The 20,052-nt window shown below is 30.8% G+C and overlaps 1 protein-coding gene and 1 long non-coding RNA gene across 2 annotated transcripts; one reads left to right on the top strand and one right to left on the bottom strand.

Annotated features, from left to right (window-relative positions):
- The first annotated feature begins 9,567 nt into the window (after positions 1 to 9,567).
- LOC113376262 (zinc finger protein 883-like) lies at positions 9,568 to 11,512 on the top strand. The gene is made up of 2 exons (XM_026616173.1): positions 9,568 to 9,658; positions 9,769 to 11,512. The coding sequence occupies exon 2, from the start codon at positions 9,800 to 9,802 to the stop codon at positions 11,342 to 11,344; it is 1,545 nt and encodes a 514-aa protein (XP_026471958.1). The 5' UTR covers positions 9,568 to 9,658; positions 9,769 to 9,799; the 3' UTR covers positions 11,345 to 11,512.
- Positions 11,513 to 16,299: 4,787 nt separating this feature from the next.
- LOC113376273 lies at positions 16,300 to 17,105 on the bottom strand. The gene is made up of 3 exons (XR_003367026.1): positions 17,031 to 17,105; positions 16,706 to 16,939; positions 16,300 to 16,609 (listed from the first exon to the last, which is right to left on the bottom strand). It is a non-coding gene; the product is annotated as an uncharacterized LOC113376273 (long non-coding RNA).
- Between the last annotated feature and the right edge of the window lie 2,947 nt (positions 17,106 to 20,052).

Genomic DNA, 20,052 nt, shown 5'->3' with positions numbered 1-20,052 from the left:
AATATTTCACCTTTCTCACAACCTCTGAATTAACACGAATATTTCAAGACAAAGATAGGTCAAATCTGTTCAGCATTTTTATAGTTTTAGAATTATCTACAAATTTATTTTAAATTCATGCCATTCCATGAAATATAACATTCTTTGGCATCAAATTTGAAATCTTTAATTTTAAATGAATATGTGATATCACAACTGCTGACCGAGGTGGGTATTTGTATTCGAACCTGAAACCATTGGTTGCTAATCCAGATTACTAATACTAAATGTATAAAAATTAAAATATAAATAATAAATTATAAAAAAAATATTGATATTATGTAGTGTTTGCTGTATATTTCATACTATTTATACATATGATTACATGAAAAGTTTACAACATGTTTCCAAATATTTAAATTTAAGTAAACAAATAGGCTTATTGTTCATTGATTTTTATCACGCTTCTGACTATGAAGTGCCATGTGTCTCTTCAAATCCTTCGATTGAGTAAATTCCTTATCACATACTTCACATTTATCAGGATGCTCTCGTTTATGAATCAGCATGTGCGCCTTCAAATGACATGATAGTTTAAATTTCTTATTGCATGTATTGCATTCATGAGAGCGTACTCCACTGTGTGTCAGCATGTGAATTTTCAGATTACTTATTTCTGTGAATGTCTTTTTGCATATATTGCATTCATGGGGACGTACACCACACCACTGTGTACGTATAAGTATGTGACATTTCAGACTACCTAATTGTGAGAATGTTTTTTTTGCATATATTGCATTGATGCTGTTTTACATCACTGTGTATCAGCATGTGAGTCTTCAGACTGCTTGATTGCGTGAATGTTTTTTTGCGTATATTGCATGCATAGGGGCGTACTTCATTATGAATCAGCATGTGTTTTTTCAGATCACCTGTTCGCATGAATGTCTTTTTGCATATATTGCATTCAAGTGGACGTACTCCACTGTGTATCAGCATGTGTTTTTCCAGATTACCACTTTCTGTAAATTTTTTTTTTTGCATATATTGCATTCATGAGGGCGCACTCCAGTGTGAATGAGCTTGTGCTTTTTCAGATTACCTAATAGACTGAAAGTCTTACGACAGATTTAGCATTTGAAAGGACTTTCTTTGCTATTATTAGGAATGTGATCGGCCATATGCTCTTTTAAATGATCTGATTCTGCAAATGATCTATTGCAAAGGTCACATTCATAAATTGTTGTCTCGACTAACTCCTGTTTCACTTCTTCAATTGTCACCTCCGAATTCATAAATCTTTCTAAACACGTATCATCATCTTCAGAACACGATTCAGATTTGACAATAACGTCGGGATCATCAAAATCATCCTCTAATTCGAGTTTAATGTCTTCTGGTAAATATTCTGGTGGTTCAGAAATGTGAAAAATTTTTCGTCTACGTTTTAGCCCGCAATTCTGAATCGATTTTGAAAATTCAAAAACCGTTCAAAAGATATTGGTTGGGAATCGTGCTGATTATAGTTTTTGGTAGAGATCGGCCGGGCCGTTTTCTTGTAATAAAGTTTAAAAAAAAAAATTCGACGATTTTTATGATTATTTTTTTGACGGTAGATACCATAGTCTTCTAGATCATACTAAAATATTACGGCCCTACGACAACTGGTTCAGTTTTAAAAATTCGTCAAAGTTTGCAAAAATTGGTATCGTTTTTTTGGCATTTGTCAAAATTAGACTTTTGATCGACGTTTTTTCAAAAACGCTTGAACAGATTTTAGAAATTTAAAAGCCATTTGATATATTTCGGTGAGGACTAAAGTTTGTCAGTTTTGTGCGATGATCTGCCAAGCCGTTTCTTTGCAATTTGAAAAAAAAAGTTGTTGTCCACATTTAAGCTCATCCTACCGAACCGATTTTAAAAAATCAAAAACTGTTCGAAATATATTAGTTGGGAATGGTACTGATTAATTTTAGGTGAAAATCTACCGAGCCGTTTTCTTGTAATGAACTGTTGAAAAAAAATTTAAGCCGATTTTCATGGAACTTTTTTGGCGATATACATCATGGTCTTATAGAACTTACTGTAATATTACGGCCTTACGACAAGTAGTTTAATTTTAAAAATTCGTCAAACTTTGCTAAAATTATTATCGTTTTTTTAAAGTAGGATTGATGAAGTATATTATTTACACATTTTTTTTGATTAAGTCGATTATTTACACATATCGGGAAGTTCATGTAACTTGCCTCAAGGCTAAATACCAAACCAACTAGTTTAGTTTAAGCAATGATGTTTCCTTCTGATGTGAACTTGTTGAATGTTGACACACATGAAACGCCAAAACGAATACAATAAAAGAAGTTTCGTGAGAAAGGTGAAGCAATTTTTGTTTGTTTTATTTTATTACACAACAGTGATGAATTTATTTCGATTACAAAAATGAAGTGTTTTCAGTTGAACTTCTCTAAGTAAATGATTGTGAATCCGCAAATTATCCGTTTCATTGAAGTGCTCTTTGGTAAACCACATTATTTGTTTTTTGGTCTGACGTTAACACAAACAAAGCGGATGGCTTTCCAATTCGTGAACAGGCAACATGTAACTGCCCATGTGAAAAACAATGATTTTCCAAATAATCTATTTGAAATTTATCCCGCAAACACTAAGCTATTGGCCTTGCGACTTGTTATTGCGAACGCAAGGCAAACTGGAAATTGCAATCGTTTGAAGTCAAACGGAAGACCAGTCGGAATCATTGGTATGTCACCAAATCGCCAGCAATTTTTGATTGAATGGTGAAATTCAGTGCGTGTACATCATTATTCTTTGCGGCAAGAATTGCTCGTTGACTTAATCAAGCATAATTCTGATAACTTTCACTAATGTCATTACTCGAATTTTAATTACGGTGCGTGAAGTTTCAGCAATTTGCATCAAGGCCCGAGACCTTTCCAACGAATGCAAAATTGTCGAAATGGAGTTATATCGTCAGGAAGAAAAACCCGACTTATTTTTGTATATATAATCTATTTGAAATTATTTAAAACAATTATTGATTATTTTCATTACTCGAATTTTTAATTACGGTACGTGAAGTTCAAGCAATTTGCATTAGGGCACGATGCCATGCACCACTAAATTTCTTAGCTATAAACCTTGCGGAGCCCGTGACCTTTCCGACGAATGCAAAATTGTCGAAATCGGTTCGTGCGTTCTGGAGTTATTTCGTCAGGAAGGAAAACCCGGCTTATTTTTATGTATACGAGATGTATACGTATTATATATATATATATATATATATATATATATATATATATATATATATATATATATAAATATTAAAATGTCTCAACTATGACGCGGAGCTTATGAAGGAGAGACTAGTCAAAATTTACACAATAGAATTGTTCGACATAGAAATAATTCAAAAAACAAGAATCAGAACAAAATAATGCTCAAGGAACACATGAATGATCTTCAGCATAACATCGATTTCCTTACCCCGAGTGCCTTACATTTTCATACTAATTAATTCAAAAGAAGATTTAGTGAAGGTCAGTGGCGTAACTATAGGGTGGCGTGGGTGGCAAAATGCCACGGGCCCCCGACCTAAGGGCCCCCCCCCCAGGAAATCGAGACTCGGAAATACCTTTTTACATTGTACCTAAATTTTATTTCATTTGAAACTTATATTTTATATTTTTTAAGTTCAAAGTCGGAGTTAATTATTCAACCAAGCTTGCATCAAACTTTTATTCGGCCGAATATTTAGTTAGTTAAAACCAAAGGAGTCGCCGCCGCATAACGAAAGTATTGTGTTTTATCTTTTATGCGATAAAGAGCTGCATCGGAAAATCTTTAGTTTGTATAATTTATCAAGAATGAATTAATGAATGTATTATTGTATAGATAATAATTTATACTTTATCGACTTTTAAGATAAAAAACGAACACGTGAAGAACTCTCTTCTCAACATCAGTAGCGTGCCTTTGCGGGGACTCGTATCAAAATTTGTTTGGGGGCCCCCTTAAGAAGAAATTTTTTATCACAAAATATGAAAATACATAAAATTAGAAGAATAGTTATTTATCATTCTAATTATTTTTCTATTTAATTTTCTATAATTTTACGAGCTTTTCATAAATGATCCAGATAAAAATATTCTCCCCTTATTCGAAAAACTGAATTATTAAGAGATCTTTAGATTCTAAAGTTTCTATCCCTAGGAATAATAGTGACAGGTCTGATAGACATTTCTGTCCTAAAGTTTTTACGTAATTTTTTTTAGTTTTATTTTGAATTTCGTCGTATTCGTGAAGCACATACAAAGTTTCAAAATCTTTTCAAAACATTTGCAGCAGAAATAAATTCTTTTGAAGCATTAGCTTACAAGTTGAAGTTCAATACCGCTCGATAATTACGTCCAAGTTATTTAATTTTTTATAAATCATTGGTTTGCTTTAAATATTTCTTACGCTCGTTGGGCCTCCCTGGCCCGGGTCACCGTTTCAAGCCATTCTGAATCAAATGAGACTAAATTTGTAAAAAGTATGTATGTGTATGTGTGTGCGTTTGTGTGAACAGATTTTTTGCCGTAAATCAACGTTTTCTCAAAAACGGCTGGACCGATTTCAAAAAAATTAAAAGCCATTCGATGTATCTCGATGAGGACTAGCGTTTCTGAGTTTTGAGCGACGATCGGCCGGGCCGTTTCTTTGTAAATAGCAGAAAAATGAAAAAATTTCCTTCCACGTTTTAGCCCGCAATTCTAAATCGATTTTGAAAATTCAAAAACCGTTCGATAGATATTGGTTGGGAATCGTGCTGATAAGTTCTTGGTAAAGATCGGCCGGGCCGTTTACTTGTAATAAAGTTTAAAAAGAAAAAATTACGACGATTTTTATGATTTTTTTTTGTCATAATCAAAGTCTTGTAGATCATACTAAAAATATTACGGACCTATGACAAGTCGTTTAATTTTAAAAATGCTTCAAAGTTTGCAAAAATTAGTATCGTTCTTTTGGCAATTGTCAAAATTATACTTTTGATGGACGTTTTCTCAAAAACGCCTGAATCGTTTTCAGAAATTTATAAGCTTTTAAAGAATACTCCGAGTTAACGTGTTCGTTCGTTTTCAATTATGTATAATAAATCCACTCGGAATACTTTTAATTACTCATAAATTAATTTATATTTTATTGATTAAGTCGATTATTTATACATATCGTGAAGTTCATGTAACTTGCCGCAAGGCTAATTACCAATACCAACTAGTTAAACCATAAATTTTCATAAAGATCGAACGTCACTACTTAATCAATAAAATTAAAAGAAGAAATTGTTAATCGAAGATTATGTAATAATTAAATTTAGGAAAATGGTATTTGTTTTAATTTTTTATTAAAGAAATACGTTTTTTAATTTCTATTTATTTTAACGTTGAATATATTCACTAATATTTCATGTTTGATTTTCAAGAAAAATTAAGTTTTATGTATTTTTTGTTATTTTTATATTATTACAACTAAATTATAATTATACCTCTAAATCAATACTTGACTCTTCTGCCTTTTGTATAATTTCATAATTTAAAGCCATAAAATATAAATTAGTCGAAGTTGGTTTGCTAATTGTGATAAAATTCATTAACAATTGTTTTACCCAGTAGTAAAACAGCGTGTAAATGACTATTAACGTTTATTAAACAAAATTAGATAAATTAAACATTGAGTACCACGATGGGGCCCCATCGGAAGACTTTGCCACGGGCCCCGGAGGGTCTAGTTACGCCACTGGTGAAGGTTGTCTAATATTGTTAAACAATTTAGAAATTAATAAGAGACTTGACAGCTATTTGCTTTGTAATGATTCCAAGATATTTCTCGACCAATTTTCAAACAGCATTAAATACTGAATGAAGAGTGTTACTTTCATTATTACTTTCCAAAACCAAATGTTTTACAATTTTGCACATTTAAAAAAAATTCTTTGTAAAGACAATTCATTCAGTGTTCAGTCTTATAACAATAACAATGTAGAGAAATCTAGTTTTTCAATGTTAAATCACATTTAGTTTTGAATGTTTGAAATATTGATAGCTTGATGTTACAATAGTGTACTGTAGTGCTCAATGCCTGTACGTAGCTGTCTGTCAATATCTTTACATTTATTTTCTAGTATTTTTAAATACTAGAAAATAAATAATTCTAACTAAATAAATAACTAAATAATTCATTTAGTATTTTCTGAAATATTGTTTAATTACAAGCTTGTAGTTTGTGTAAGTTTAATGTTTATATTAGATAGTGTATTGCATACCGTATCGTGATTTAATGGATTATTAGAATTTTCTTTTTTAACACCAAGATTAACTAATTGTTTATTTTTACTAATTAATAACTAATTACTTATACTAATTATAATTACTATTTACAAGTTTTTAAAAAAAAATACAATTTTATTCTGATCATCACGTCTATTTTATATATTTATTAATATGCATCAATTTATCTTATTTTGTTATTATACATCCCTGTATAATTTTTTATCCCACTTTGCTCTTGCAACGAAGATCTAATAAACTCAGAAAAATCCTTCTTCAGCACCTCGACTTCCGCCAAATCGACTTTGACCTGAGAAATCCTCAAAAAACTGGAACCCAATTTACCAACTCTATCCCCAGTATGGTTAAAAACCAGACAACACTTGGCACTGAGTCCATTCTGGGTAACAAAGTAATTATAAAGCAAATCCAACTCCTGTTGGGTCTCCTGGTTGTACTCGGTGTGCACCAGGACGACTCCTTGAGCCATGTGCCTGATAATTGGCCAGCAGTTGCTGAATTTGTGTTGGCCACTGCAGTCCCAGAGTTCGATCAATCCGTTGGTCGACTTCTGGTTGACGTAGATGTCATTTAAATCGAATTCGACGATTCAACAACCTTGTGTCGGATAGATTTCTAGGTTCTCGTTCACCTCGGACAAAGAGTTGGCTATCATAGATTTTCCGGACTGAGGAGGTCCTATTAGGACGATTTTTAACTTCTGCATTAATAACAGATAATTGATTGATATTAAACTTGATAATATATTTTGGAACAAATGCTCGTCAGAAGTACTTTGTTGTGTTTTGGTTTTGTGTAACCGTGCATATGAAGTGCATTTACATTACACTACATGGACTGCTAGTTCTCATATGTTTTCCCCTAGGGGTTAGAATATCCCGTGTTCGTTAGAATACCGTGTGTTTTCCGTTGTGCTCAAACATAAAAGGGTATGTGACGTCACATGTCTGAGCGAACATTGCCGACGACAATCGTGGAAGCTCTCGGTTGATCAAACGTTATATGTTACGTGTCTAACATAGGCCATATAATATATGAACCGATTTCAACAGATGGATTCGAATTTATTTAACATTTCAGAATTCAGCGTTTTGCGCTACGATCGGCTGAGCCGTTTCTTTATATATTGCAGAAAAGTGAAAATTTTTTCGTCCACGTTTTAGCTTGCAATTGATTTTGAAAATTCAAAAACCGTTGGTAAGATATATTAGTAGGACAAACCTGATTAGTTTTTGGTAAAGATTCGTCAAAGTTTAAAAGAAAAAATCGCGTTTTTTGACGTTTGTCAAAATTAGACCTTTAATCAACGTTTTCTCTAAAATGCCTGAATCGATTTCAAAAAAGTTAAAGCCATGTGATGTATCTTGATAAGCAGTTTTTTTGTAATTTGCATAAAATTGTCCACGTTTTAGCTCACAATCCTGAATTGTCCTACTTAGTTTTGGACAGATATCGGCCGAGCCCGTTCTTCGTAAATAACTGCTAATTTTTTTTTTTTTTATGAAACTTTTTAGGTTGATAGATATCACGATTCTGAACAACATACTAAAATTTTACGCACCCACTGCAGGTTATTTTAATTTTAAAAATTCATCAAAGTTTAAAAAAATATTATATTAAAAATTTGTGTCAAAAGTTGCTTTTGTGATGTGATGAGTCAAACATCGTCAATTCATTAAAATGTTGAATAATGAGCTACAATTTTAGGGCGTACAAGCACCTGTCCGTGCAATATATAATTAACATAATTAGAAATAATTTAAATGTGTTTGTAAAAATTCTGTTCTCAATCGCGTTTAGATTTAATTTAAAGCGATAACTGTAGTTTCAAAATAAATAGTTGAAATTTTTATATAAATATCTAAATCTCAATTTTAGTTGCCTTAAGGCTAAATGCCTTGCCACTTTCAACTAGTTAAAATAAAACTATCACAAATATTTGAACTAAATTAACTATTATGATAAATATTATTAATACCATTTCTTACAAAATCATTAGTTATCACAATTGCCTTTATATAATTAAAATAAAACATATGACATATGACATTTAATCAATCGAGAGAGTCCGCGATTGTCGTCAGCTATGTTCGCTCAGACATGTGACGTCACAGTCCGTTCTATGATTGAGCACTTTATGTTTAAAACAATGTGTTCTATAGGTATACCATATCTTATTCTTAGTTTATCAAAGCATTCTCAAGAGTTTGGGAAATCCAACATTAAATGATTCAATAAAAATAAAATTTTAAACTAGTGGGGCATGGCATCGTGCCTTAAGGCAAATTGCTGGAACTTTCCGTACCAAAAATTTTTTTTTTTAAAGATTAACATTTTTGAAAAAAATTTACTCTGAAACATTAGATTTTTGAGAAACTATAAATTTTTGACAAAAGTTTACTTTTTTTTGAAAAAAAGACTTTTTGAAGAAAAGTGTATTTTGGAATATTTTGAAAATTCTGAACTTTTTTTCAAAGCAATCGTACTGCTTTAACTGCATAGAGACGAAATATCGAAGCGCGTAAGCGCCGCGCCGCCGTCTAACGGTCAAGCATTGGTACGGAATCCATAGGAATGTAAACAAAATTTATACTTATTGTTAAAATGTCTATAAAATATCTGATAATTTGATGTGCATATGCCTAATGATCATTTTTGACCGCCAGATGGCATTTTTTGTTACTTTTTTCACTAGATCTCCGAAACCGCTAGACCTGCCTTTATGAAAATTTGATCAGTTCTTTATCTTGTTAATACAAGTAAAATGTTTTTTGAATTATTCAAATCGGACGCTCCGTTCTCCTAAAACCTGAGTTACCGTTTTTGGCACTTTTTGCCCCATATCTTCGGAACGGCTAGACCTGCCTTCGCCAAAAACTAATCAGCACGTCTCCTTATCAATACAAATCGAATATTTTTTGAATTATTCAAATCGCTTCATTCGTGTTCCCGAAATCGTCGACGAAAATTTGTATCCGCACACACATACACGCACACACACACACACATACATCCATTTTTTCTAAGGTATGCCAAAATATTCAAAAACCTCTGAAACGTAAAGATATATAAACATTTTCATTTTCGATTTTTTTTGCGATTACTATAACTTACGGGAAGTTAATAATTTTAAACTAATATCAGACTAAAATCTAATATTTTTCCATTTAACTATATAATATATAATTTCAAATTTTTGCGCCGTTTAATTCGCAGTTGAAATGTGTTGGTGTTGCCCAATCAGTAGAAACGTCATAGAAAACGAAGAAGAAATGTCAAATTGTGAAAGTGCGTAAATGAGGCAAACGAAAATATAAAATAATAATAAACAGGTCAGTGTTAGAATTATAACATATTAAAATACAAACGAATCAATAAATATCAAAATATATTTATTATATGTTCATAACGCATAAATTAAAGCTTTTCGACTTTTGAGCAGACATCTTTACAATAACCTTCAAACGTCAAAAATGTTTGAAGAAACAAATTCAAACACAACAATTAAAATTGAAACGATCGAATATTCTCGAGTTAAACAAGATTTAGATGATTATGAAAACACCACAAGTATTTGTATGGAGAATGATGAAATTTATCTACAGCAATTTCTGAATTCAGAGGTTACTCTTGATGAGGATATAAAGCAAGAGAGTATCGATGAGCAAGATTTTCAAGTGAAACAAAAATTTTATGATTATGAATGCACATCACATATGAGTATGGAGAATGATGAAATATGCCTACAGCAATTTCTAAAATCTGAGGTTACGATTGATGAGGAAATGAAGCAAGAAAAAATCAATGGGCATGATGCTGCAACTAATACAAGTTTAGATGAAAAACCTTACATATTTACTGAAGAAATCAGTAATTTAAGTAATTTTAGCAATAATCTAAAGCCCTATGCTTGTGATTTATGTAATAAAAAATTCAAAACAAAAGCATCATTAAATGAACATAAAGCTATCATTTTTACTAAAAAACGATCTTACAAATGTAAAGTATGCAATAAAACATTCACATTTAGTGGAAATTTAAGCGAACATAAAAAAATCCACTCTGGAGAACGTCCTTACAGTTGTGAAATATGTCATAAAACATTTGCAACAAAACGAACTTTAAAACAACATGAAGTTGTTCACACTGAGGAAAGACATGAATGTGAAATATGCAAAAAAACATTTTCAAGAAAGACATCATTAAACACACATAAAAAGATTCATACGGGAACACATCAATCATCAAAGCATACTGAAGGACCTTTTAGTTGCAAAATATGTAATAAAACATTCAAAATAAAGTGTCATTTAAAAGAACATAAAATGATTCACACTGGAGAACGTCCTTACAGTTGTGAAATATGTCATAAAACATTTGCAACAAAACGATATTTAAAACAACATGAAGCTGTTCACACTGAGGAACGACCTTATGAATGTGAAATATGCAAAAAAACATTTTCAAGAAGGACATCATTAAACACACATAAAAAGATTCATACTGGAAAACATCAATCATCAAAGCATACTGAAGGACCTCCTTTTAGTTGTGAAATATGCAATAAAACATTCAAAATAAAGTGTCATTTAAAAGAGCATGAAATGATTCACACTGGAGAACTTCCTTACAGTTGTGAAATATGTCATAAAGCATTCAAAATAAAGAAGTATTTAGAACAACATAAAGCAATTCACACTGGAGAGAGACCCCATAAGTGCAATATATGCAATAAAACATTCACAACAAAAAGATCATTAAGACTACATGAGATTTATCACACCGGAGTGCGTCCTTATAGTTGTGAAATATGCAATAAAACATTTACAGCGAAACCATCATTAAGTCGACATAAAATGATTCACACTGGGGAACGTCCTTATAGTTGTGGAATTTGCAATAAAGCTTTTCCAATACTAGATGCATTAAGACAACATGTAAAAGGAGTACATTGTGGAATACGTCCTGTAAGAAAGCGTTTAAAAAAAGTTTCGCATTTGCCGACTATCCAATCTTAAAAACCTTTTCTTGTGGGCATTTCATGTTTGTTACTGTTAAAAGCATATTGTATGTAATTGTTTAATAAAGTAAAGATAAATAACGAAATAATTATAAATATACCGTTTCAAACATATTTTGAATAATTCTATCTCGATATAATATAATTTGACTAACAACTACTTTAACACGACATAATGAATTTAATTTGTTTATAATATATAACCCGATATAACCTCATGGAAAGTACTTTTATATTTATTAAATTATTTTCATTTATTCAACATATTAGTCCTGAAAAACTAGTATGCAAATCATATGAAGTACAATTAAAAACTTTGTCTTTTTTTACTTTATTTAGCTTTGTCAGTTAATACAGCATCTCCAGATTTAATTTTTTTTATTATGTCCGAAAGTACAGTTGGGTGTCAGTGATTCTGCCTAAGCCCACTTCACTAACAACCGAAATAAAGCCATCTAGAGTGCAACCATTCACAAATTACAGATATGATTAAATATAAGTATTTTTATAGCAATATTTATATTGTTGCTAAAAAAAACACATTTTATTGAACACATTTTTTCAATAATTTAAGTATGTGTAGGCTGCACAGTCAATATTATGTCGAGTGTTAATCTCAATCTCAAGACAATGAAATAAAACTCTGGTTTTCGAGTACACTTCTTAAATTGCTTTGACATAATTTTGTCAACTCTATTCACTGGCAGGGTAGTAAATAATGTGTCCACACTTCATACCTTTCATAACTTGTCTTTTATAATGATTTAATTTGCGAAACTAGTTTTAGTAGCCCTGCAACCAAATTGAGAAATACAATAAGTGCACTTATGTGCTTAAATTGCTTGCCAAGTTGACCATAGAATATGCAGAAAGTATCAACTGTAGTACGATATACACCAAAGCTATAAGAAATAAATTATTTTCTAAACCCATTTCATATTTTTCTCATTGAATATCCATCCTGACAGTAAATATAAAGCATATTAGTAATAGCAAACAAAATTTCAATTTTGAATTTCATTATTCTTACCGTAAGAAATATGAATTATAACAAATGTTTACTAAAAATGCACGTTTTACAGTTTACACCAAAACAAATATTAGTTTACAGCAAACTCTTATTAATTTGCTTTCTTTTTTCCCGACGCCTATTATCATCATGAAATTATTTAGGTTTTCTTATTTTCAATTATGTATACGAACCATATCTAGAAATACTAGCAGCTTTTAATTTATATACTGTACAAGTGCTGCCTTCTTCAGATCGCTGTATAAATTAAAATGGAGGTAACGTCAAATGGCCTGAGATAGCGATCTATTTATGTTTATTTATCTATGCCTATTATTGTAGTGTAGTAATTTCTACGGTTGGCAATAATGGGTTTGTTCGGAGTGGCAGTTTGTGACGATCCACAACTCTTCCAAACTCATTCTGATTTGTTACACTGCGCATGCGCCATCTCATGACAGTTTCCAACGGTTTGACAAGACGGTTTTCATCGAACGCGACGAAATTGCCGAGAGTTCATTCGCATGTCTTCGGTATAGTTCGTTTCGTGTTTCTGTTTATTTGCTCAGTTTAAGTAAATGAAATGTTTAATGTGTTTTATGGAGAGAGTTTAACATAATGAGTGACAACGAGTTTTTTTTATGATTTGTTGCAGAACGATGAGGAGGAGTTAGATTTATTATGGCCCGTCTCCATTGCACGAATTTGTACGGCGAATCTGTTCGCAAAGTGCGCAGACAGAAATTTTGCAAGTAAAAGAAAACCACGCGCCTGTCAAAAACGGGATTCGCCGTGCGCGTTTGTGCAGTGGAGACGGGCCATTAGAGTTTGTTCAAGTTCCAAAAAATGAAGAATATCTTGGTGAGTATCAGTTATTATTTATTATTTACCCTTAAGCTACGAGTGAACGACATCCACTTGACTACCTGTATATCATAGATAACCAGTTGGTTTGGTATTTAGCCTTGAGGCAAATTACATGAACTTCCTGATATGTGTAAATAATCGACTTGATCAAAAAAATGTGTAAATAATATACTTCATCAATCTTACTTTAAAAAAAACAATAATAATTTTAGCAAAGTTTGACAAATTTTTAAAATTAAACTATTTGTTGTAAGGCCGTAATATTACAGTAAGTTCTATAAGACCATGATGTATATCGCCAAAAAAAGTTCCATGAAAAACGGCTTAAATTTTTTTTAACAGTTAATTACAAGAAAACGGCTCGGTGGATTTTCACCTAAAATTAATCAGCATCACAAATGATAAACAGGCTCGGATGAGCTTAAATTTTAACACCTAAAACCTTAATCAGCATCATTCCCAAATGATATCTTTCGAACAGTTTTTGATTTTCAAAATCGGTTCGGTAGGATGAGCTTAAATGTGGACGAAAATTTAACACTTTTTTTCAACATTTAATTACAAGAAAACGGCTCGGTAGATTTTCACCTAAAATTAATCAGCATCATTCCCAAATGATATCTTTCGAACAGTTTTTGATTTTTTAAAATCGGTTCGGTAAGATGAGCTTAAATGTGGACAAAAATTTAACACTTTTTTTCAACAGTTAATTACAAGAAAACGGCTCGGTAGATTTTCACCTAAAATTAATCAGCATCATTCCCAACTAATATCTTTCGAACAGTTTTTGATTTTTTAAAATCGGTTCGGTAGGATGAGCTTAAATGTGGACGAAAAGTTCAACACTTTTTTTCAAATTACGAAGAAACGGCTTGGCAGATCGTAGCACAAAACTGACAAACGATAGTCCTCACCGAAATACATCAAATGGCTTTTAAATTTCCAAAATCGGTTCAGGCGTTTTTGAGAAAACGTCGATCAAAAGTCTAATTTTGACAAATGCCAAAAAGACCATACTGATTTTTGCAAACTTTGACGAATTTTTAAAGCTGAACCAGTTGTCGTAGGGCCGTAATATTTTAGTATGACCTAGAAAACTATGGTATCTTTCGTCAAAAAAATAATCATAAAAATCGTCAAAAAATTTTTTTTAAAAACTTTATTACAAGAAAATGGCCCGGCCGATCTTTACCAAAAACTAATCAGCACGATTCCCAACCAATATCTATCGAGCGGTTTTTGAATTTTCAGAATCGATTCAGAATTGCGGGCTAAAACGTGGACGAAAAATTTTTCACTTTTCTGCAATTTACAAAGAAACGGCCCGGCCGATCGCCGCACAAAACTCAGAGACGATAGTCCTCATCGAGATACATCAAATGGCTTTTAAATTTTTGAAATCGGTCCAACCGTTTTGGAGAAAACGTCGATTTACGGCAAAAAATCTGTTCACACACACACACCCATACTTTTTCCAAATTTGGTCTCATTCGATTCAGAATGGCTAGAAACGTCGAGAAAACATAAAATTAGCGATTCGGATTTTTTGATGAAAACATAAACTTCTCCTTCGGGAAGTTAAAAAACATTATTAAGAATTTGTTTTTGAGAATCATTTGATATTTCCAAGTCACTTTGAAGCCAAAGTCGATCACAGATAAAACATACATAGCCAAAGCTATCATTTCTTATGCAGCGCAGATTTTTCCTTAGTTTCATTATTTATTTGCGATCATTTGCACTACAATTATTTATGGGGGACGGGATAAAATATTATTTCTGGCTCTTGTTAAGTACTTATAATGTATTATTCTGTGAATGTTCTGTATTGAAGAAAAATTAAATGAATTAATAAATTAAAATCAGGCATTTATATTGGATAATGATTTATTTATTATATTTAATAAAAATTTATGAATATTTTATTTTAAAGCATTCCATATTTTTGTTTTAGTATTTCTAATTTTGCTTCTTCGATTTGTATTATTCGTTCTTGGAACTTCAACCTGTCTTCTCTCATTTTCTCTAATATTGTTTGTCTTCTACGGCGCTGCCTTCTTCTTGAAGTTGCAATATTTTCTCTAACTTCATATGCACTATCATCCCGTGCTTCTGCATTATTTTCTATTTCATGAACATCACTTGTTTCCAGTATGCAGATTGGATTCATATTGTGGCTATTGCGCCATATATTTCATCAAACTCTTTTGCATACTGGAAGTTGAAATTTCCTTGCCCTATTAGACATAATTGTTAATATGTATAAAATTATTTTATATATTTACATCATTATTCGTACCAGTAGCTTGTCTGTCAACATATTTTTTATAATTTTGTTGAGGAACTCTTCAACGAATCTCAATATTGCCTTCCGTAAAGGTAGTGCCAAATTTAATATTCATGTCATCTTTTATCACAATCCACTTAGCCTTCTAAAACATTAAATTTTCTAAAACATTGTATTAAAAATGCTGTTCGCTCAACAGTCCAAACAGGATCTTGAACTCCTACGGCTCCATTAGATAATATCAAAAATTCTTCTAGTTCTATAAAATAATATAAATTTAGTAAAATGAGAAATTAATAAGCACTAACAATTTATTATTATAATATATATATATATATATATATATATATATATAATATGACTTTGAATATGTTTATGAAAAAAAAGTAAATCAAAAAATATTTAAAAAAAGTAAATTAAAGAAGATTTTGCATTTACTTTCTTTCTTTTTTCGACCTGTGGCTGAAAAACTTTAATAATATAATATATATATATATATATATATATATATATATATATATATATATAACAGCAATGTGTAATCTTATGTATAACAAATTTTTGTACATATTTGAGGAATTACTTATACAGTAGAAACTCAATTTACAGGACTAATTGTTGTCAATAGGCATTTGGCAAATCAAAAATCCAGATAATCGAATGTATTAAGAATTATGTTCTGTATTTATTAAAAATAACAAGTACATACATAGACAACAACAAAAATAGTGTTTATTAAGAAACACTTTCTTTCGAATGTACATATATATTTTCTTAGATTACATTACATACATATACTAAAATCCTATAAACTTGTGTGTATGTGCAAGTTGAATATTTGCATGTATATATAAATTGCTCGTAGTTTGTAGTTTGCATAACCGAAAGCCGGGTAAACGAGTTTCTACTGTACATGGAACAGATATAATTTCTGAACCTATATCATTCTCTAGTCTTGACCTATTTACAATTGTACTCTTCAAATATTGGCTTGACTAAAATAACTTCTAAGATCTGCCATCTGCTCCTAGGGCAAAAAAGTATATGACTTGTCTCATCTCACTACCGTTTCATCGCACTTCATTATACGTGAAGATTTTCTAAAAGAATGAACCTAATATGTATCTATTAGAAAATGTTATATATATATATATATATATATATATATATATATACATATAGTACAAGAGACTTACAAATTAAAGACTAGTCCCCATCTTCAGTGACTGTAATTTATCCACAAATTTAACAAGTGGGATTAACTCCGAATGCATTATTTTGAACCATCAATCTTCACGAAACGATCCCAAATATCATCATGTGTTTGATCTTGTAAAATTGACTGGATTTATATCTTCAGTATCATTTTGCTATGACAATACAGCGGCGTGCTCTTGCTAACCTCTTCATTTGACGCATCGTTCATGTATCTTTCATAATACCATACAAATATCAAGTTAAGTAAACGTTAAATAAATTAATATAGATAAATTAATATAGTTATATATATGATGTACTTACTTTTCCATTTTATTTCAATGCTAAGTTTACTAACAAGATAAAGCACAAACACCCTTTGTTGACAACCGGCCATCTTTAATCCTAGATAATCCTACTGTTCCTGTACCACAGTAGTGCACATAACAAATTCACAAAATTCACAAGTTATTCATTTAATATTTGATATTTATTCCAAACAACAAATAGAATTAGAACAAAGCATCTTTTGATAATATTTTGTTTATGATTAGATTATTAACTAGTGGGGTGGGTGGCATCGTGCCTTAAGGCAAATTGCTGAAACTTCCCGTACCATAACGAAATGTTCGAGGAATACTGAATGTTTTCAAATAGATTATTATAAATATTGTAACATTGTCTAATATTTATAAGAATTATATAAACTGAATTGCAAAGTTGAAATTATTTGTTTAAAGTATTTTAGAACTATAGTCAGAATTAAAAATAAAATCTGAATTATTTACAAAAAATTATAATAAAAAAAAAAAAAAATGAAACAAAAATTTTTTTTCCAAAATCAATTATTTTGTTAAGACAAGCAGAAAGTTCTTTGAATCATTCAAATCGGACGCTTAGTTCTCTCAAAAACTGCCATTTTTTACATATTTAGCTCCGTATCTTCGAAATGGCTGGGCCTGCCTTTGTCAAAAACTAATAAACACTTCTCCCAATCATTACTAATTGAATGTTTTTAGATCATTCAAATCGGATACTCCGTTCTCTCAAAAAGTCGATTTCTATTTTCTGCACTCTTTGCTCCGTATCCTCGAAACGGCTGGACCTGCCTTTGCCAAAAACTAATCAGCTCTTTTCCCTATCGATAGGAATCGAATGCTTTTTGAACCATTCAAATCGGTTGATTCGTTTGCCCGGAAACGTGACTGGAAATTTGTATCCATACATACATACACACACACGCACACACACATCCATTTTTTCTGAGGTATGCCAAAATGTTCAGAAACCTTCAAAACGTCGAGAAATGTAAAAATTTTCAATTCCGATTTTCGGCCCATGACAATAACTTACCATACGGGAAGTTAAAAATATATATTTGCGGATAAAAAATTATTTTTGAGCATTTCTATTCAAACCTTGCGCCATCAGTAGAAGCATTTCGAGCAATACTTGTTTTTTTTTTATTTATTTATACTTGAACATTTATTAAATTAAAACTAGCTGTAAGTGGAATTCTGTCTTAAGGCAATTAAGGCATCGTGCCTTAAGGCAAATTGCTGGAACTTCCCGTACCAAAAATTATTAATTTTTAAAAACGATTAACATTTTAAAAAAAATGTACTTTGAAAAAATAAGATTTTTGAGAAACTATATATATGGACAAAAAATTACTTTTTTTTGAAAAAAAAAAATTAAAAAAAAAATATTTTTTTTTTTAATTTTTTTTTTGAAAAAAAAATTTTTTTTTCTTTATTTTGACATATTGTGAAAGATCTGAACTTTTTTTTCAAAGCAATCGTACTGATTTAACTGCATAGGGACAAAATATAAAGCGCGTAAGCGCCGCGTCGCTGTCTAACGCATAAGCATTGGTACGGAACCCATAGGAATGTTAACAAAATGTATACTTATTGTTAAAATCTCTATAAAATATCTGATAATTTGATGTGGATATGTCTAATGATCATTTTTGACCGCCAAATGGCTAATTTTTTTACTTTTTTCTCCATATCTCCTAAACCACTAGACCTACCTTTATGAAAATTTTATCGATTCTTCATCATGTCAATACAAGTGAAATGTTTTTTGAATTATTTAAATCGGACGCTCCGTTCTCTCAAAAACTGAGTTACCGTTTTCGGCACTTTTTGCCCCGTATCTTCGGAACGGCTAGACCTGCCTTCGCCAAAAACTAATCAGCACGTCTCCTTATCAATACAAATCGAATGTTTTTTTAATTATTCAAATCGGTTGATCCGAGTTCCCGAAATCGTCGACGAAAATTTGTATACGCACATACATACACACACGTACATACATACACACACACATACACACACACACACACACACACACACACACACATACATCCATTTTTTCTAAGGTATGCCAAAATGTTCAGAAATCTCTGAAACGTAAAGATATATAAAAATTTTCATTTTCGATTTTTTTGCGATTACTATAACTTGCCCTACGGGAAGTTAATAATTTTAACAGAGATCAAAATATTAGTTCGTAATTTCGATTTTTATTTGATTTGTTTTTTAAAAAAAATTTTTGAAAAAATGAGATTTTTGAGAATTTTTTAAAAAAAAATTGACTTTTTTGAAAAATTTGATATTTTTTGTCTCGAATTTTTTTTTTTAAATTTGGAATTTTTTCAAAGCAATCATGCTACGCGGCTATTTCAGAGAAAAAATACCGAAGCGCGTAAGCGCCGCGCCGCAGTAAAACGGATAAACTTTAGAAATGTTAACAAATTGTATACTTATTATTAAAGTTTCTAAAATATAAGATAATTTAATGTAACGGTTCTCTCTCAATATAAATATAGCTTTTGACATCCTTCACAAAAAACGACCGATCGGTATGTCACAATTGCAATTTTAAACGAACATCAAAATCACGTTGGTTTATTGTCACAGCGGGGATGTTGGCAGGGATTTATATAGAATATTGCTACAACATCACGTGCTTACTGGGTATATATATATATACATATATATATATATATATATTTATATTTATATAACAATATTTTTATTATTATTTTTATAATTACCTTGATTCATAATTTTATAATTATTAACACTTTCACATAAAATACGTACAAACTCTATAACTTGGAATATTCTTTCGCACAAAACGCTAACGATAAGAAAAAAATCTTTGATATTCGGTTTTTTCTTGTTTTGAACGAATAATTTATCAAGCTTAATTATCTATGAATTTGATTGTATATGCATGTTGATCGCGCAGAAGATAACAATGGTTCGAGGCGAGGAATATCAAATGTTTTCAATTAGATTATTATAAATGTAAATACTGTCATTATAGTTATTTA

This window comes from Ctenocephalides felis, unplaced genomic scaffold (assembly GCF_003426905.1).
Source record: "Ctenocephalides felis isolate EL2017-DRISC unplaced genomic scaffold, ASM342690v1 CF-g0.4_SCAFFOLD_00845, whole genome shotgun sequence".
Lineage (NCBI taxonomy): Eukaryota > Metazoa > Arthropoda > Insecta > Siphonaptera > Pulicidae > Ctenocephalides > Ctenocephalides felis.
This window is presented reverse-complemented; position numbering and strand designations above follow the sequence as displayed.

Bases quoted from the DNA above. Each gene is read 5' to 3' on its own strand.
- LOC113376262 (XM_026616173.1), top strand. From the start codon at position 9,800: ATGTTTGAAGAAACAAATTCAAACACAACAATTAAAATTGAAACGATC.